At 40.8% G+C, this 15572-nt stretch overlaps 2 protein-coding genes across 22 annotated transcripts in view; one reads left to right on the plus strand and one right to left on the minus strand.

The window, feature by feature from the left end:
- Window positions 1-2185, minus strand: part of LOC137125950 (unconventional myosin-IXAa-like) — a 132352-nt gene extending 130167 nt beyond the window's left edge. For 17 of the 21 annotated variants that reach the window (XM_067502231.1, XM_067502230.1, XM_067502228.1 and 14 more), the window contains exon 1: window positions 1840-2184. The gene's annotated coding sequence lies outside the window, so the exon portion shown is untranslated. Of the gene's footprint in view, window positions 1-1839 lie in introns of all 21 variants that reach the window. The other 4 variants (XR_010914242.1, XR_010914243.1, XM_067502234.1 and 1 more) reach the window with 2 other exon arrangements.
- Window positions 2186-7775: 5590 nt separating this feature from the next.
- psma4 (proteasome 20S subunit alpha 4) lies at window positions 7776-15214 on the plus strand. The gene is made up of 9 exons (XM_067502461.1): window positions 7776-7857; window positions 8321-8351; window positions 9773-9815; window positions 11113-11275; window positions 11435-11512; window positions 11644-11732; window positions 12222-12352; window positions 13901-14024; window positions 14932-15214. The coding sequence occupies exons 2-9, from the start codon at window positions 8349-8351 to the stop codon at window positions 15084-15086; spliced, it is 786 nt and encodes a 261-aa protein (XP_067358562.1). The 5' UTR covers window positions 7776-7857; window positions 8321-8348; the 3' UTR covers window positions 15087-15214.
- The last annotated feature ends 358 nt before the right edge of the window (window positions 15215-15572 follow it).

The following is a 15572-nucleotide window of genomic DNA, read 5'->3' on the forward strand; positions in this document are numbered from 1 at the left end:
GCTACTTACACAATAACCTGAATGAAATGTTAATGTCAGCAAAGTTGACACTGCAATAAAAGGAATTCTCCTCTGACTGAAGACTCAACAGCAGGTAGACGGGCAAGTAGGCTGCACATCCCCCACAAATGAGATGACAAGCACTCGTCTGTCCTGGCATTTCAAAATAATGTACTTGTAATTATTTTATCTTGTCTCCTGAAAGTGAAATCACTGTGGCATTTTAAATTGCTGGCATGGCTCCTCCGGGCTGTTGCTCAAGCACTTCATAGCCAGAGGAGGAGAAGGTGGGTGGGTCTCCTTTTTTGAAGCTTTTGGGCTCATGCACAGAGACATAAGGACTGCAGTGGCCTTGTCTGGCCTGGCCTGAGCAAGGCCACGCAGGCCTGTTTTGGCATGTCGGCCAAACTGATACAACCTCATTCGGCACCAGCTGGGAGCTACGGCAGCAACCCCACTTTGTTGCTGACTGGTGATGTGCGATTTACATAAAAGATGTCAAACATGCTGATTTAGGTAGGTTTGTCATTTATGCTTCAATTTTCTGATTTTGCACTCTTAAGCAGGACATCATTACCTCCACCTCTTTAATGTGGCTCTACATTCACTGTTGTAAATCATTTTATTTGTTATGGTCCATTGATGCACAGTGATATTGTTTCCTCATATTTCTCATCGTACCCACTTCCTCATTTTCCGACTACAGTTTCTTTAAATCTTGACAAAAGCTACAACTAACAACTACTTCTATAAGCAGTAGAAAGGCCCAAATTAGTTGCCCAAGTTAGTTTATTTTTCTCCGAACACCAGTCACGACTAAGAAAACTAGCAAATATTCCTATTTATTAGGCTAAAACCACTCACATATTTTGTCATTTTGCTTAAAATGACTAGTTGCCTACTACTTTTCTGTCATTATCAACCTTTGTTTGTCTCTAATACTGAAGTCACGGTAGCTGCACATTTCCCCTTTTGGCATTAGGGTTTTTGAAAATAAAAGGAGTTTCATTTCCTTTTGTGAATGTTTTTTTTTTGGTTGGTGGTTTGGTTTGTCATCTAGTGCTTCAACCCTAAACTATATTGAGCCTCGTCCACATCAATAACCAGCGTTTAGCTAGAAGTGCAGGGCAGCTGAGCATCCTACTGCCCCGCTGTAAAAAGCCTGAGCCATGCCCCCATCAGGCAGGCACCAGTCTGATGTAAGCAGACCCAGCATTTGACAAAACATGCCACAACCGTCCGTCGCAGCCCCCACAGAGTCCGAAAAATGACACTAAAACCCACCAACCTCGCACAAATTCAATCAGAGCTCCAAGCTTCCTCTGCGACAACGAAGCCGACCAGCTCAGCTCAGGATGGATCGAGCTCTACAGGACCTCATCCATTAATATCAGTGCGTCATGCTGCTGCTGCTGCTCACTGCTGCACTGACTCCACAGACACACGCTGCAGCCCGAAAATGTGGCATCCAGCAAACACCACACGACATCTGTAACCGCACTTTTACGCATTATGTAAGAAAACTGTGACAGCAGAAGCAGAAGCACGCAGGGGTGAGCTGAGGAGGGTGGGCTGGCAGCCCGTAGCCCCTGGTGTGTACAGAGCTGCAGGAGAGCGTTTTAAACGTGTTGGTTGGGTTCGTTCACGTTCCTACACGTTATGAGATCTCATATTGTAATTTGAATGGGGAAGCGGACGCTTCGGAGAGACGGAGACAGACAGCGAGAAGCAGACGACACGGAGCTGTGACATTCCCCACTGAGAGTTGGTCCTTTTTATTGACAGCAAAACGTAAATACTGTGCGGACTGAAAGGGCAAAAAGGGCAAAAATATCTTACCTCCTCCACTGTGCCTTCGGCGCGCTGCTCCGTAACCCGCCCCGCTTTAAACCCCCTTTTTCTGACGAGGCAGAGTCAGGCAAGCCGTGCGCCTCCTGTCCAAAAACTCGGATTTTACCGCAGGGAAACGCTGCCGCGCGTAACAGCCCGCACCACGGTATCCGGCGGCTCAAATCCCCTCAGATCTGCAGAAAATATGATCCCGTTTTTCGTCGGTCGTTGTCCGGAGAGCTTCTGTTTTGAGTCCTGCTGTCACGTCGCCCTCCTCCCACAGAACCCCTCTGCTCTGCGCTCGCGCTCTCTCTCTCTCTCTCTCTCTCTCTCTCTCTCTCTCTCTCTCTCTACGTCTTCTTCTCGCCTATGGTCGACTGAATAGAAGCGCGTGTGCACTCGCACTGCGCGTCCACGTCAGCCGTAGTGTAGGCGCTACAGAAGCGTGATATGGGTGGGTGGGATATGGGAGGACTCTCCTAACTGTAATTGTTTTCCAGTGAAGAATCGGCTTTTCAATTTGGATTCCTTGTTTTCTTTTTTCTTTTTTTCTTTTCACGTGGGATGTGATAATATGCCAGTGTCACTCATGCCCAAGACTGAAGTGTGTGGGGTGTGGCTATTTCAACTGAGGACCCCTCTACCCCGGCACACACACATTATTATTATCTTCTCATGCATTATTCTCCTATTAAATGATTGTAAGTGGCTTATTAGTGAATGTACCAGGTAAATTTGAATTTGAAATATGTGGTATTGTACTTAAGTGTGCAAAAAAAAAAAAAAATCTAAAATAGTGGTAACACAAAACAAAATTCAACAACCTGCTTGTGTCACATGAAGAAACCAATCACATCTTAATTAAAAGTAACTAACCGCGCCAAATGTGTCAATTTGTAAATAACTTGTTTATTTTTTTATTATTGTTTAATATGGCGTCCAAATGACAGAAATTTTGTTTGTTTTTACATTTTGTGTTTAATTTGTTTATTTAGGAAAATACTTTCTATGTTCTTTAAACAGATGCTTATTCAATTTTTTTGTGAGGGTATTTTAATAAGGTGTTTTTCACAAAGAACAGGTTTCCATTACCACACACATATATTTAAAAGTACACCAGCTAGTGCCTATACAGAAAAAAACTAAACCATTTATTAGTGTAACCCTGTTCAATTGGTAATAAAACGTATTTTGTTTTCTTCTGTTTAGTGCCAAATGTATTATAAATTTTATACATTGTCAATTCAAAGCATACATACAGTATCCAAAGTCATGGGTTCCATTTTTTTCTTTTGGTTTTCTATTTATGTGTCATGCAAAGATGTTGTATCTCCTAAATCCATGTGGACCAAAGCAAAAGCTCATACAGGGCTCTGTGCTGCACAATGTGACTGTATTGTTGATTTAATTACCACTGCTGTCAAAGATGTGTTACCAAGAGTTGTAATTACGCACAAACATTTGCGTGTAATTCCAGGGCAGTTTAATATCTCTGCTGGTGTTATTTATACAGATGAAAGCCAAACAGCAGTTGATCCTATTGATTGTAACCACACTGGCAGGAGCCTTCTACTTTGGTCCATGTGACATAGTATTACAACAACCATCGACTCAATGGCAGTGATATTTTACATTCATACTCCCCAGAGGATGAAGTCCTTTTTCATTTTTCCTCTTGCATTACCATTGACATTTTTAGGTTTGAAGGAAATATTTTGGATCGATTGTCATGGAATTTGTTGTAAAACTTCACCAGATGATTAATTTTAGTAACTTCACCCCAGTCCTGTTCAGTTTTCAATTCCTTTGTTTAGGTTAGGAACAAAACAAGTAAGCACTCCCAAAAGCAGCAAAGTCAGTAGAGGGCAGAAGGTCACTGTGCATGGATGGGTCAACAAATCATCAAACTCACAGCCAACAAAACTGCAGCCAACTGTCAATGTTGGTTTCTGTACATGACCATGAGAGTTAACAAACAACTTACCATGGTTATTATTGTAAACAGCCTCACGTCAAAGAAGTTGTGGTTTTACTGTAAATCAATCCATATTTCCCAAAGCCTAATCTGGTTGTTTTGTGCCTAAACATAGACAAAGCTTTGGTTTAATTTTTGTCATTCGGGTGGATCACCAGGGGCATGTGTTCATAAAAGGCTCATACTTTGTGTTTCGCCATAAAGTAGAGTGACCAAAAACTGGAAAACTGAAATTTTCACCAGCCTCACCTGTACCTTGCGTTTCATGGTAATTAACAAGTGTTAGGTAATTGACAGCGCACAGTAATTAAAAATTTACTTTAAGTCGACTCCTTAACTTAGTAACTAAGAATTACGATTTTGCTTGCCTTGTACCTCACTTGTAAGTCACTTTGGATAAAAGCGTCTGCTAAATGTCTAAATGTAAATGTAAATGTACGATTTCAAACAACAAAACAATTTCAAGGTAAATGCACTGGATGGGTTCCATGCAACATATTTATTTAAGTTAAGCTACTGTTAAGCTGCAACTTAGAGTCCTGCTTCCCACTGGTTTAGTCTTGTCATTACCTCATTTATTGCTACTTTACTTTATTGTTTTAAGTTACCTTCACTAAAGAAACTATAGGTAAATGACTTTGTTGATAACTGGGTAAACTCAACTAGTATATGTGGGTTAGAACAACTACTTGGCTTTACAGTATAGTTGTAACTGTACATCAAATACCACATATGTTTATGTGTGGGTGGTTTGCTAACGATACAGGAAGTGGATGTTTGAAGTTGATTCATTGCTCTTTAACAAATGATGGAGTATTTCTATGACTTGATATTAGAATGAGTAACAGGTTTTTTCCCCGCTGAGGCATGTGTTGACAGCAGGCTCTCAGTGAGTCAATCCTCCATAGTCCCCGTCCTTGTCAAAATACATTTGTCAGAGGTCAGTGTTTATTCATTTCACTTATCACTGTGGGTGTACAGTGAAATACAATTGTCCACAAGGTGTATAGAAATAACACAAACTGTGAATCTTTGGTGAATCTAAATTGAGGAGATTTAGCAGCAGATCCCAGATAAACTGCTTCAGGGTTGCTTACTATTGACTAACAATACCTCTGCTGCCAGTGGATCGACAGTCTTTACTTTTAGGTGAGTATGAGGTAAGAAATAGATCACATGCACTCGTGTGACGAGTTAGAAAACATCCCACCTGTTTTTCGTGGGATCGGTTTCAAGCATGGTGACATATTTATCAGCCAGACATTTTGAAAAGGAAATCCTCCCTTCGGCCCTGAAATTTGGAATCCAACTCCGCGTCGAGGGGCCCTCGGTGTGCGCATTCAGGGCAATCAGTGTCCAAAATGGCAGGAGCTTCACATAACATAACACAGCTGAGGGCAAAGGGTGGGCTGGTGAAGACAGTATCCTGGAAAGGTTGAAATAGTGGGGAGTACGGTCAGCAGACAGAGGGGATTCTTCTGTCAACCAGAAAACTGAGAAGGGATAGAAAAACTAGTATCCTCAGAAAGAGCTATAGCAGCAACAAAGGGGCCTCTTGGTATTTCAGCAAAGAGACATTTGGACAGATTTAATGGTGAAACAAGCAGATATGATGCAGGCTACTGCTAACAGCTGGTTTGCTTAACTTAGCATATGTTCTGTAGCTGGAAACAGGGAAAATTGTTAGCCTGGCTTTTGTGCGAAGGTCCTGTATGGTTACTTACACACACGGACATATTGACAAATATATTTATATATATATATATTGACAAATAAGCAAATATGTGGCTACCCTCTGCTTCCCAGAGAGGAATGGGTTACATGCCATTGTAAATGTGCTCGATGATGAAAATAAAAGCTTCCATATGAGTAAACTGTTCAACAGTAAGGTGTCTATACTAAATGTCATCTCATAGATAAAATCTGAAACTTAAACTCCCCAGCTGCTTGGGCTCTGATCAATAAGACATCAGTGGCATTAAGCAGTTCTGTCTGATGACCTATGTCTGGCTATGTGGAAAGGAATTTTTCTTTTAAAACCTACCTGACATGACACAATGTCTGATACCCGTCCCACTTCATATGCCACAATGTGACATCCTACCATTTCAAAATCTGGGGCAAATTTTTCGTTGTGCCACAGTTTTATAATTGTACTTGATGATGTGACGTAGGGCAGATGTGACTCATAAATCCAGAACGAAACTAAAATGAATTTACAGTAGTTATATCGTTATTAACCTTGTTATGTTTATTGGTTATGTGGTTAATAGTCTCGGCTCATTTTATCACTTACTCCTTGCCCTTTTTTCATTATAGTGTAAAGGGACCTTTGACATAAGACTGAAGGAAACCACTTGAGCTCATTGTTTTACTCCAGACACACCTGTTATCTAAATACACTGAAAGTGAAGAGGTGTAGTATGAAGAGCCGTACAGAGCCAATATGCAGTTTCTCAGGGTGATTCCTGGCTGCCTACCCAAGACTCGTACCTCATGGAAACTTTTAATTTTGCATTGAGTTTTATAGGGGCCAATAAAAATCCCTTTGAAGCAGTTAAATAATGATGCAACATTCACTCCTTAGTGATACTGAACAATAAAGGCTGAAGGAGCTTAGGTATGTCACATGCGTCACTCAGCCCTTGTGTCAAAACAACATGGTTACCACTAAAAAAAGATTATCCTGAGAAGCCTTACAATAGATGTTATGGCTTCAGCTAAAATATTATAAATTAGTCTGCAGTGAGAACAATGTGAGAGCAATGTCAGAGGCCTTAAAAAGATAAATATGCGGAATTAGATATAACCCCTGTCCAGGAGGATCTGTGAGCCAGGTCCTCAGCAGAGACTGGGGGCAACTAAACAAATGAAATAGCAGTGTACTACTCACAGTGCAGTGCCATGGGTTGTTTCTGGAGGTGTCTCAGCTGCAGTTCTCTACTTTCCTGCGCCAATTCCCAGAGAACAATGTGAGGATGTGATTATTTTTGATAATCTCAAGGTAAGCTGCTTGCAATTGGCAACGCAGGGCTGTATTACCAAGAGAAAAATCCTCATACAAGAAACAAAGAACTTTTTTCAACAATACAACAGCACTGTAGAGTATCCATTTGACTGATGTATAAATTACTGTATCAATCTCATCATGTAACATCTCTTAATCACATTTACCACTTTTTTAGAATTAATCACAAGTAATTGTAATTGTCAAACGTTTTGGAGGTAGCAATCATATTACATAGCCCTCAAATATTTGATGTGGATGTTCAACAGGGGCGATTATTGATGTGTCATTGTTCATTTCATTGACGACAGGGTGAGATGTATGTGCATTTGGAAACCCCCTCTTCAGTTTCACTACAAATATTATACTGGACTTCCGACACAGGATTTTACCAAATATCCACAAAAAAAAAACAAAAACTCTTTTGTGAAGCAATGAGAGCATACAGAGAAATGACTCAAAATCCAACAGGAGAAAAATCAAAGAATAGAAACTAAGCAAACCGTCTGTCAGAAGAGCTGCTTCACACCAGCACCACCACCAGATGTCAGGGGTTAGAGGGTAGACTCAGAGACAGCACAGCACTGCATGATTATTTACTTGCATAGTCATAAGAGTAGTGTATGGTTAATCCACGGGAAATTCTTAAGTATAACTAGGCCTAAAGGTAAGGTGCCCCCCCTGGTGATCAGAATGGTTTATTACACTCATTTAAATAGAAATTTAAAATGACAATATACACCAGACGAAAACAAAACCGGGTCTAAATATAAAAGATGCGTCTATCTGCGTTGTCAGATCAAATATTCCACGGTTTTCATTTGAACCCTGAATTTCCACACTGAAAATTCCTCATAACCTTCGCCCCGAGGCGCATGTTCACCCATATCTGCAGAGACCCTCACTCACACCTGATACATGTTTCACGGATCAGCGCAACACTGACGAGTAAAACCAAATAAACAAACACATTACGCAATGACGTCGCCATGACCTCCTTCTTGTGACGTCATCAAAACGCGCGCCACACAAAGCTCTTTAAGAGGTAAGCATTTTTCTGCTACAGCTTCACATTAAAGCGCTGCCTTTTTTTTGAAACAGTATCTTCGTCATTATTGGTGTATCCGTGATAAATGTACAGTCGTACGAGTTGGTAGCCAGTGTTAGGTGTGTTACGTTATCAGTCCCAGTCGTGTCCAAAAGCTTGATTTAAACAGTCAAATGGTTAAAACACACCACAGGACCTATAACGTTAACCTGCGCAAAAACCTGAACAACCTGAGCTCAGGTTCATAAGAGTTTAATACCAGCCTCAGTCCGCGTTGAGCTCTTGGATACGACAAATCTAATCGACTCTTGGTTTCACTTTCACGTCCAGCCACAGATGACAAAGCAAGACAGTTTATGTTTTAACTAGCGTTAGCCAAACTGAAGCTAGCTGGTTAAACCCAGTAAACATCATCGTTTTAAAAAAAAATAATAAAGCTCTGATTATTTATTTCCCGCAGTGGCAACGTTTGACGGCAGTCTCCAACCATGGTGAGTAGACTGGATTATATGAACGATGTGCTACTTAGCATCTTTCTTTCTCTGCTAGGTTACAAACCAAGCATCTGCGCAGCCAGTCAGCTCCCTGACTTATAGATACGGATTATAGTTTAAAGTCAGAACTGCTGATTATCAGTGTCGTGACCTTAGAAGGTCCCCAGGGTTTTATAACTTGGACTATGTGTAGAATACCAAACATTAATAATGTATTTCAGCATTTCATTAGCAGAAATGCTACACGGTGGTGGTGCACAAAACAGAGGCTGTACGTTTTTTTAAAGGACAGTTATCTTTTAGAACCTCAATAGATGATCAAAACTTCAAATGCAGCAGCAAGTCTTGTCAATTAAAATGACACATATTGTTTCATATTCTACACTTTCTTCTAGAAGCCAGTGTAATCACGTTCAAAGCATTGATACTCACCTACAGGGTGGGTACTTCAACATCTTCCTGCCTGAAAAAGTAAAGCTCTTCAGCTCAGTGGCACTCAGCAGCCTCACTTCCCTCATTCAAAAAACTGTTGAAGACAGACCTCTATGCAACTTTCTTTCTATGCTCTCAAAAATACTTTATTCTTTAACTGGCACTTGAATCTGACAAAGCTGACATTTCTTCTCATGGCACTTTGCTTTCGATCTCTTCCCACCAACATTTTGCTTATCATTTTGCTTGCTTTGTTCCTCACTTGTTGATTTAGATAAAATCATTTGCAAACGTGTAAAATGTAGCATAGCGTAAGGCTGCTACATCTCTCTGGAAAAGGTTTGGTGTACATTGTCTCTGAACTGTGCTGAAGAAATAAGAATGCCAGTTTTTTAAAGAGATTCCTTCATTTGGACCCCTGTCTGACACATTGCCTAAAAAATGTGTCCTGCTATTAAACTTGTGTTGAGATTAGGGTACTTTGAAGGCCAAGCATATAATATATTAACATTATTTGCACACTCAGGCCAATCAGTGACCCTTTGTGCCCTGTATGAAAGGATCTAGATTTTGTCCACTCATTTATTTATGTTTTACTTTGATTTGAGTTTACCCTTAGTAACATAATCGATGAAAAAGATGTTAGGGGGTGGCATTGGCTCAGTTGGTTTATTGGTCACCCACCGACCATAGGCTCGGTGGTTCACACCCCGCTGCTCCTGACCACATGTCGAAGTGTCACTGGGCAAGAAAGTGCGCCCACAACAGCCCATCCTCAGCTGCCCAGTGGTGGTCCCAAGCCCAGTAGAAATTGGGAAAGGCTGCGTCAGGAAGGGCATCCGGTGTAACTTTGCCAAATCAACATGTGGACTAATGATCTGCTGTGATGACCTTGAATTTACGGGATAAACCAATAGGACAAAAAAAAAAGTCTGCATTTTGATGCTAAATAAGTTTTGATTAGAGTTCTGCTTGTTTCCTTACAGTCTCGTCGTTATGATTCTCGAACAACCATCTTCTCACCAGAAGGTAAGAATTACTATTTAGTGTAAGTAATATGGGTGCACATTATCTTTATAACATAACTAGAAAAGACCTTTCCAAAAAGAAAATGGACTGTTAATACTTCGGCACTAAAAGGATTTTCCAAGCACAGGTGAAAAAAGCTGAACTGTTTGGTTTTTCTAAAATAGCAGAAACGTTTGCTATAAACGTGTTAAAACATTTTGAACAAAGGTAGAAAATAAGCAGAATTGAAGGTTAACTGTTTTGCCTCAAGTAGATGTTACATGAAATAGTAGCATAAAAATCCTAGAATCTGTAGATGTGTAATAGCTGAGTGTCAGGTTTAAGTCAAACAAGTAAAAGTAGAATATTAAAATGTTAAACTTCTATGACCATTTCAAAACATCATGTTAAAGTTGAAATCTCAGTAGGTCAGAGTATGCAGAACAATTTACATCTCAATCTGGAGAAAGTTGAAGAGATTCTAACAATTGTCCGATCAGCGAACCCGGACCCATTACTGCAGGTAGACTCAAACCACAAATTCATTTTCCCTTCTAAATGCTAAAATAAAAAAAATACATAGAAATAAGCGATTATTTTGAAAGTGTGTGTCCACTGCATATCATGTGGGGAAAAAACAGCTCGTTGGTCAGCGCAGAGGCAAATCACTTGACCTGGTTCAGCTGTGTTTGTTACCACGGCAACGGCTGCTTTCAATCTGCTGTCCCTCACATTTGGTGAAGAAAGGTTTTAAATTGTTTAGACTTTTCCTCACAAAATGGGGAGAAGCATGAGTCCTATTAAAAACCTGTGAGCGGCAGAAGGCTTCGCCGAAGACGGTGATATACTTTATTCGAAGGTACTCAATAAAATAAAGGCAGGGCGGCGATTTTAAAACAGCCCCCGTTTGTGTTTGGAGGAGGATCTGTGGACGCTCCAATGGGAGTTTCAGACGACGATCTTCCCGCTTCTGGCCAAATACTGAAAGATAAAAGTGCGTGTGATGTCACCCACTCTATCTGGGCCAACATCCTGCCATACACACTAATGGATCAGCTGAGAGTTCACCAGAAAGTCTTGGAGCTGAATGTTTTAAAATTTTAACCGTGTTGGTAGCTGAAGGTAGACAGAAATAGTTAAGTGCCAAAAAATGTACAGAGCAGGGAAATCCGAAGAAGAAGAAGAAACATTAGGATAAGATACTGGGAATGCACTCACAGTAGACTATTAAATGTTTAAGCCAGGTGAAGGCATCTTGGTTCCTTTCAGTCCTTTGTGGTTGAGTCTTCGACTTGACAGCGCAATGTGTCATTTCCAGGGCGTCTGTACCAGGTTGAGTATGCCATGGAAGCCATCGGACATGCCGGCACCTGCCTGGGAATTTTAGCCAACGATGGAGTGCTGCTAGCTGCTGAGAGAAGGAACATCCACAAGCTGCTTGATGAGGTGTTTTTCTCAGAGAAAATCTACAAGCTCAATGAGTAAGTTGGTTTCTTAGGGGTTTTGTTTTAGTTGCATAGTTAAAAGTTAATAATGCCATTGATAGACCTATGTCGTTTGTATACTGACATATCAGTGCAGTGAAAAGAAGTCATTTAAATTTCTTTGCACTGATCCTCCATCTTCCCATTACACCACAGAGACATGGCGTGCAGTGTCGCAGGAATCACGTCAGATGCCAACGTACTGACCAATGAACTGAGGCTCATAGCACAGAGGTGAGCTTTGACACTGAAGTTGCCTTTCACAACCTCGTCTTCGTATGTTTTGCTGCAGGCAAATAGTCTTATAATTGGGGTGGGGGGTGGGGAGGATTCAAATATAATAACTAGCTGTGTTTGTGATGCAGATACCTACTGCAGTACCAAGAGCCGATCCCCTGCGAGCAGCTGGTCACAGCATTGTGCGACATCAAACAGGCCTACACCCAGTTTGGAGGTAAAGAACAGCAACACTGAGTTAAAGCAACCCCTGTAATCTGTACAGTATGTATGGTTTTCCTCCAGTATCTCAGCAGCAGAATAAGTTTTTTTAAGACATTTCAGATGGAGTATTTGTCGTATCTTTTCACTACAATTTTTATAATAACTAAGTATCTCTAGTTTTTAGTTTCCCTTTTATAAACATTTGACGTTTTTCTCAAACTGTGATTATAAATAAGTTTTTAGTTTTGACTATTAAAAAATAATGTGTTGAATCTTTAAAACGATAATTAAAGTATAGTATGATTGTACATCTATACTGCTGAGTATTGTCTTTGTATACTGCTACATCTGAAATGGTCAACATGCACTGACCTGTTATCGGGTACTTCATTGTATACATGAAATACTTTCCTATGGTAGTAAAAGGCATAAAACTACTTCATGCTTCAAGTTTTTGTGGGGTAGTAGAATTAAAAACAAAAGTTCTTGTTTTTGCTCACAGGAAAGCGTCCATTTGGAGTCTCCCTACTCTACATGGGCTGGGATAAACACTACGGCTTCCAGCTCTACCAGAGTGACCCAAGTGGAAACTACGGCGGCTGGAAGGCGACCTGCATTGGAAACAACAGTGCAGTATGTAGCACATGGGCTTCAAAGCTCATGTCCAGTTCTCTACATTATTTAAAAATGGGTTTAATTCCCAGTCACGCACCAGACCTAAACGCTGTGTACAGTGCCTTGCAGAAGTATTAATAATCCTTTTAACTTTCTTATGTTAAACCTTTTTTTAAGTGACAGACCAACACAAATTGGATCATAACTGTAAAGTGAAAGGAAAATGATAAATGGGCTTTCAAAATTGTTTTTGAAATAAAAAGTGTGGAGTGCATTTATATTCAGCCCCTTTACTCTGATGTCACTAACTAAAATCCAGTGGAACCAGTTGCCTTCAGGAGTCACCTAAATAATTAATAGAGTCCATCTGTCTGTAATTTAATCGCAGTATGATTCCAGCTGTTCTGCGAAGCCCTCCAGAGGTTTGGTAGAGAACATTAGTGAACAACCAGCATCATGAAGTCCAAGGAACACAGCAGACAGGTCAGGGATAAAGTTGAGAAGAATTTAAAGTATCCCCATCGTGAAACATGGGCCGCTTTTCCCCAGCAGGGACAGGGAAGCTGTTCAGGGTTGATGCGAAGATGGACGGAGCCAAATACAGGGCAATGTTAGAATAAAGCTGTTAGTCTGACCTGAGACTGGTGAGGACAATCTGAATCCAATTTAGAATCTTGAACATTGCTGTTCACAGATGCTCTCCACCCAATCTGATGGAGCTTGAGCTAAGACTTGCAAAGAAGAAAGTTTTATTTGCTAGATGTGCAAAGCTTGTAGAGACAAACCAAAAATATCTTGCAGCTGTAATTGCAGTAAAAGGGGGTTTTGCAAAGCATTGACTAAGAGGGGGCTCCATACAAATGAACACCACACTTTTCAGATATTTATTTGTAAAACATTTGGAAAACCAGTTATCATTATTTCCTTTTTTCCCCATTATTTCCCCATTTACACTTGTGGATGTAACATGACAAAATGTGGACAATTTCAAGGGGTATGAATACTTTTGCAATGCACTGTAAATGTGTTCAGACATGAATGAAAGCAATATCCCAGATTGTGACACTAGAGGGTGCAGCTCTCCAGATGCCTAAGCAGCCATGACACACACAGCGAAGGCTCTCAAACACGCTGTGGCCTACTTAGCGCGGACTCTTGGGGCAGCTAACTGTGCAGGGCCTGATTCAGGAGGGCTTTTGCTAAACTTAGTGGGTCTCCACAGGGCTGCACACACAGCGCTGTGGGCAACAGAGCCTCCTCAGAGCATTATGTAAATGCTTTTGTCCAAGAGGCCTTACTGTAACATGAGTACTTGCATGTTTGGTGCACGATCATGGCAGCGTTAGTGTTGTGCTGCACAGGAGAATGAGATTTGGAAAACAGTGGAGTTACAAAACGGAACATACAGAGTCTTTACAGCGGTAAACTGATATGAAAGCCATTGTGCATGACTTGGTATGTTAATTATGCAGGAGTGGCACTGCGGAGGGTGCTTTGGGCCTCAGTTGCCATAAGATGTGCTTTTGTTTTACTCGTTGTGTCTGTGTTTACTCTGCTCCCTCCAAGGCAGTGGTCTCTATGCTGAAACAGGACTACAAGGAAGGAGAGATGACCCTTTCCTCAGCCCTCGCGCTCGCCATTAAAGTGCTCAACAAAACCATGGATGTCAGCAAGTTGTCTGCAGAGAAAGGTGCGGAATTTAACGGCGAGAGATAGAGATATTGTCGTTTTCAAAATTCCAATCTATATTTGAGAACTTGGTATTTTCAGAGCAACTACATACAAATTAGATTTTATAGTAACTTTCCCACTGAAATGTGTTTTTAGGAGAAACCTTAAAACAGTTTAGAGTCAAACTACCCGACAACAGCGACGCGGTTCTTACGTCCTATTGCCATTTCTCTGAGCTCATCAGACCTTTTAGAATCTCATCAGGCTGCGACCAAACTGTTACTGGTCTCCTCCTTCCTCATTTCCAAATGTGTCCAGCAGCCATTCTTCAGCAAAACAAAGTGGGTGACTTACTGGTGAGCAAAGTGAAGCAATTAGCAACTCGTTTCCCTCAGGAGCTGGTAGAGACTTCAAACTGGCCTAAAAGAGGGTCTCTACTGGACTTGCATTCTAAATGATGGATAATGTTGCTCCATCTGTGTGACATGCAAATGAGCAGCGCATGGCTTACAAATTTGGATATGTCAGCGTTAATTTGCATTAGACTAACTTTCAGATTTCAGTTGTCATACACAATATACTCGGGTGACTCGACCCCGTCCCCACACACTGAGACAGACATCAGCCGACGTTTACACATACCTGGTGAACCAGTTTTTAACCGTGGGTTAAATAATGAGTAGGCAGGACCAAAAAAGGAAGGGAAAAAAAGACCAAGTCAAACATCTTAGACACAACATGGTGTTTTAAAACACCAATAAACTGCAAATCTAAACGAGAATATGTAATTTGTTAAAGTGCATACAATCACTTCATACATTTTCTTCCTCTGGAATGTCACATGAAAGCTCAGGTTAAAGTTTTACGCCTGTCACATCAACAGTTTCTGTGCATTTTTTATTTTATTTTTTATTTTTCCCTTCCAGTGGAGGTCGCCACTCTAACCCGCGAGAATGGCAAGACCTGCATCAAGGTGCTGAAGCAAAAGGAAGTGGAGGCGCTGATCAAGAAGCACGAAGCAGAAGAGGCCAAAGCTGAGAAAGAAAAGAAGGACAAGGAACAGAAAGAGAAGGACAAGTAGCGATGCCGGACAGCAGCTCTTTGAGACTTGTTTGTACGAGAACGAATGTGAGCTGGTGCGTGTAAAGATTACAATTTCAGCTATTTCAGCAGTTTGTGTTTTCTTAAAATAAAGTTAAATCATATGTTGCTGACTGATATTTTTCTTAACTAGGTTTGACAATAATATTCTAGTGTTTGTCCCCAAATATGGCTGCTCCCCTCCCCCACTTCATGATCAAAACTAATGTAATTTAGTTTAATCAACATCGGCTATTTGAGAGCGAAGTGATTTCACTATCCTGGACTAGGGCACGGACTATAAAAGGAAAACCTCCAGTAAAAATCCAATTGATTTATTTTGCATCAAAGGTTGAAAGTCATTACTTATCTTCCATTTTATGGTTTACTGTATGTGGATTTACATTTTAAATCAGAATGGGATTAGAGCTACATGTGCCACGAGGCAGCAAACACACATTGATAAAGCTGTTCATCTTTACGTGGA

This window comes from Channa argus, chromosome 4 (genome assembly GCF_033026475.1).
Source record: "Channa argus isolate prfri chromosome 4, Channa argus male v1.0, whole genome shotgun sequence".
Taxonomy (NCBI): domain Eukaryota; kingdom Metazoa; phylum Chordata; class Actinopteri; order Anabantiformes; family Channidae; genus Channa; species Channa argus.

Coding starts and splice junctions, on each gene's coding strand:
- psma4 (XM_067502461.1), top strand. Junction 9,816..11,112: donor AACCATCTTCTCACCAGAAG/GTAAGAATTACT, acceptor TGTCATTTCCAG/GGCGTCTGTACCAGGTTGAG. Junction 11,513..11,643: donor CTGAGGCTCATAGCACAGAG/GTGAGCTTTGAC, acceptor TTTGTGATGCAG/ATACCTACTGCAGTACCAAG.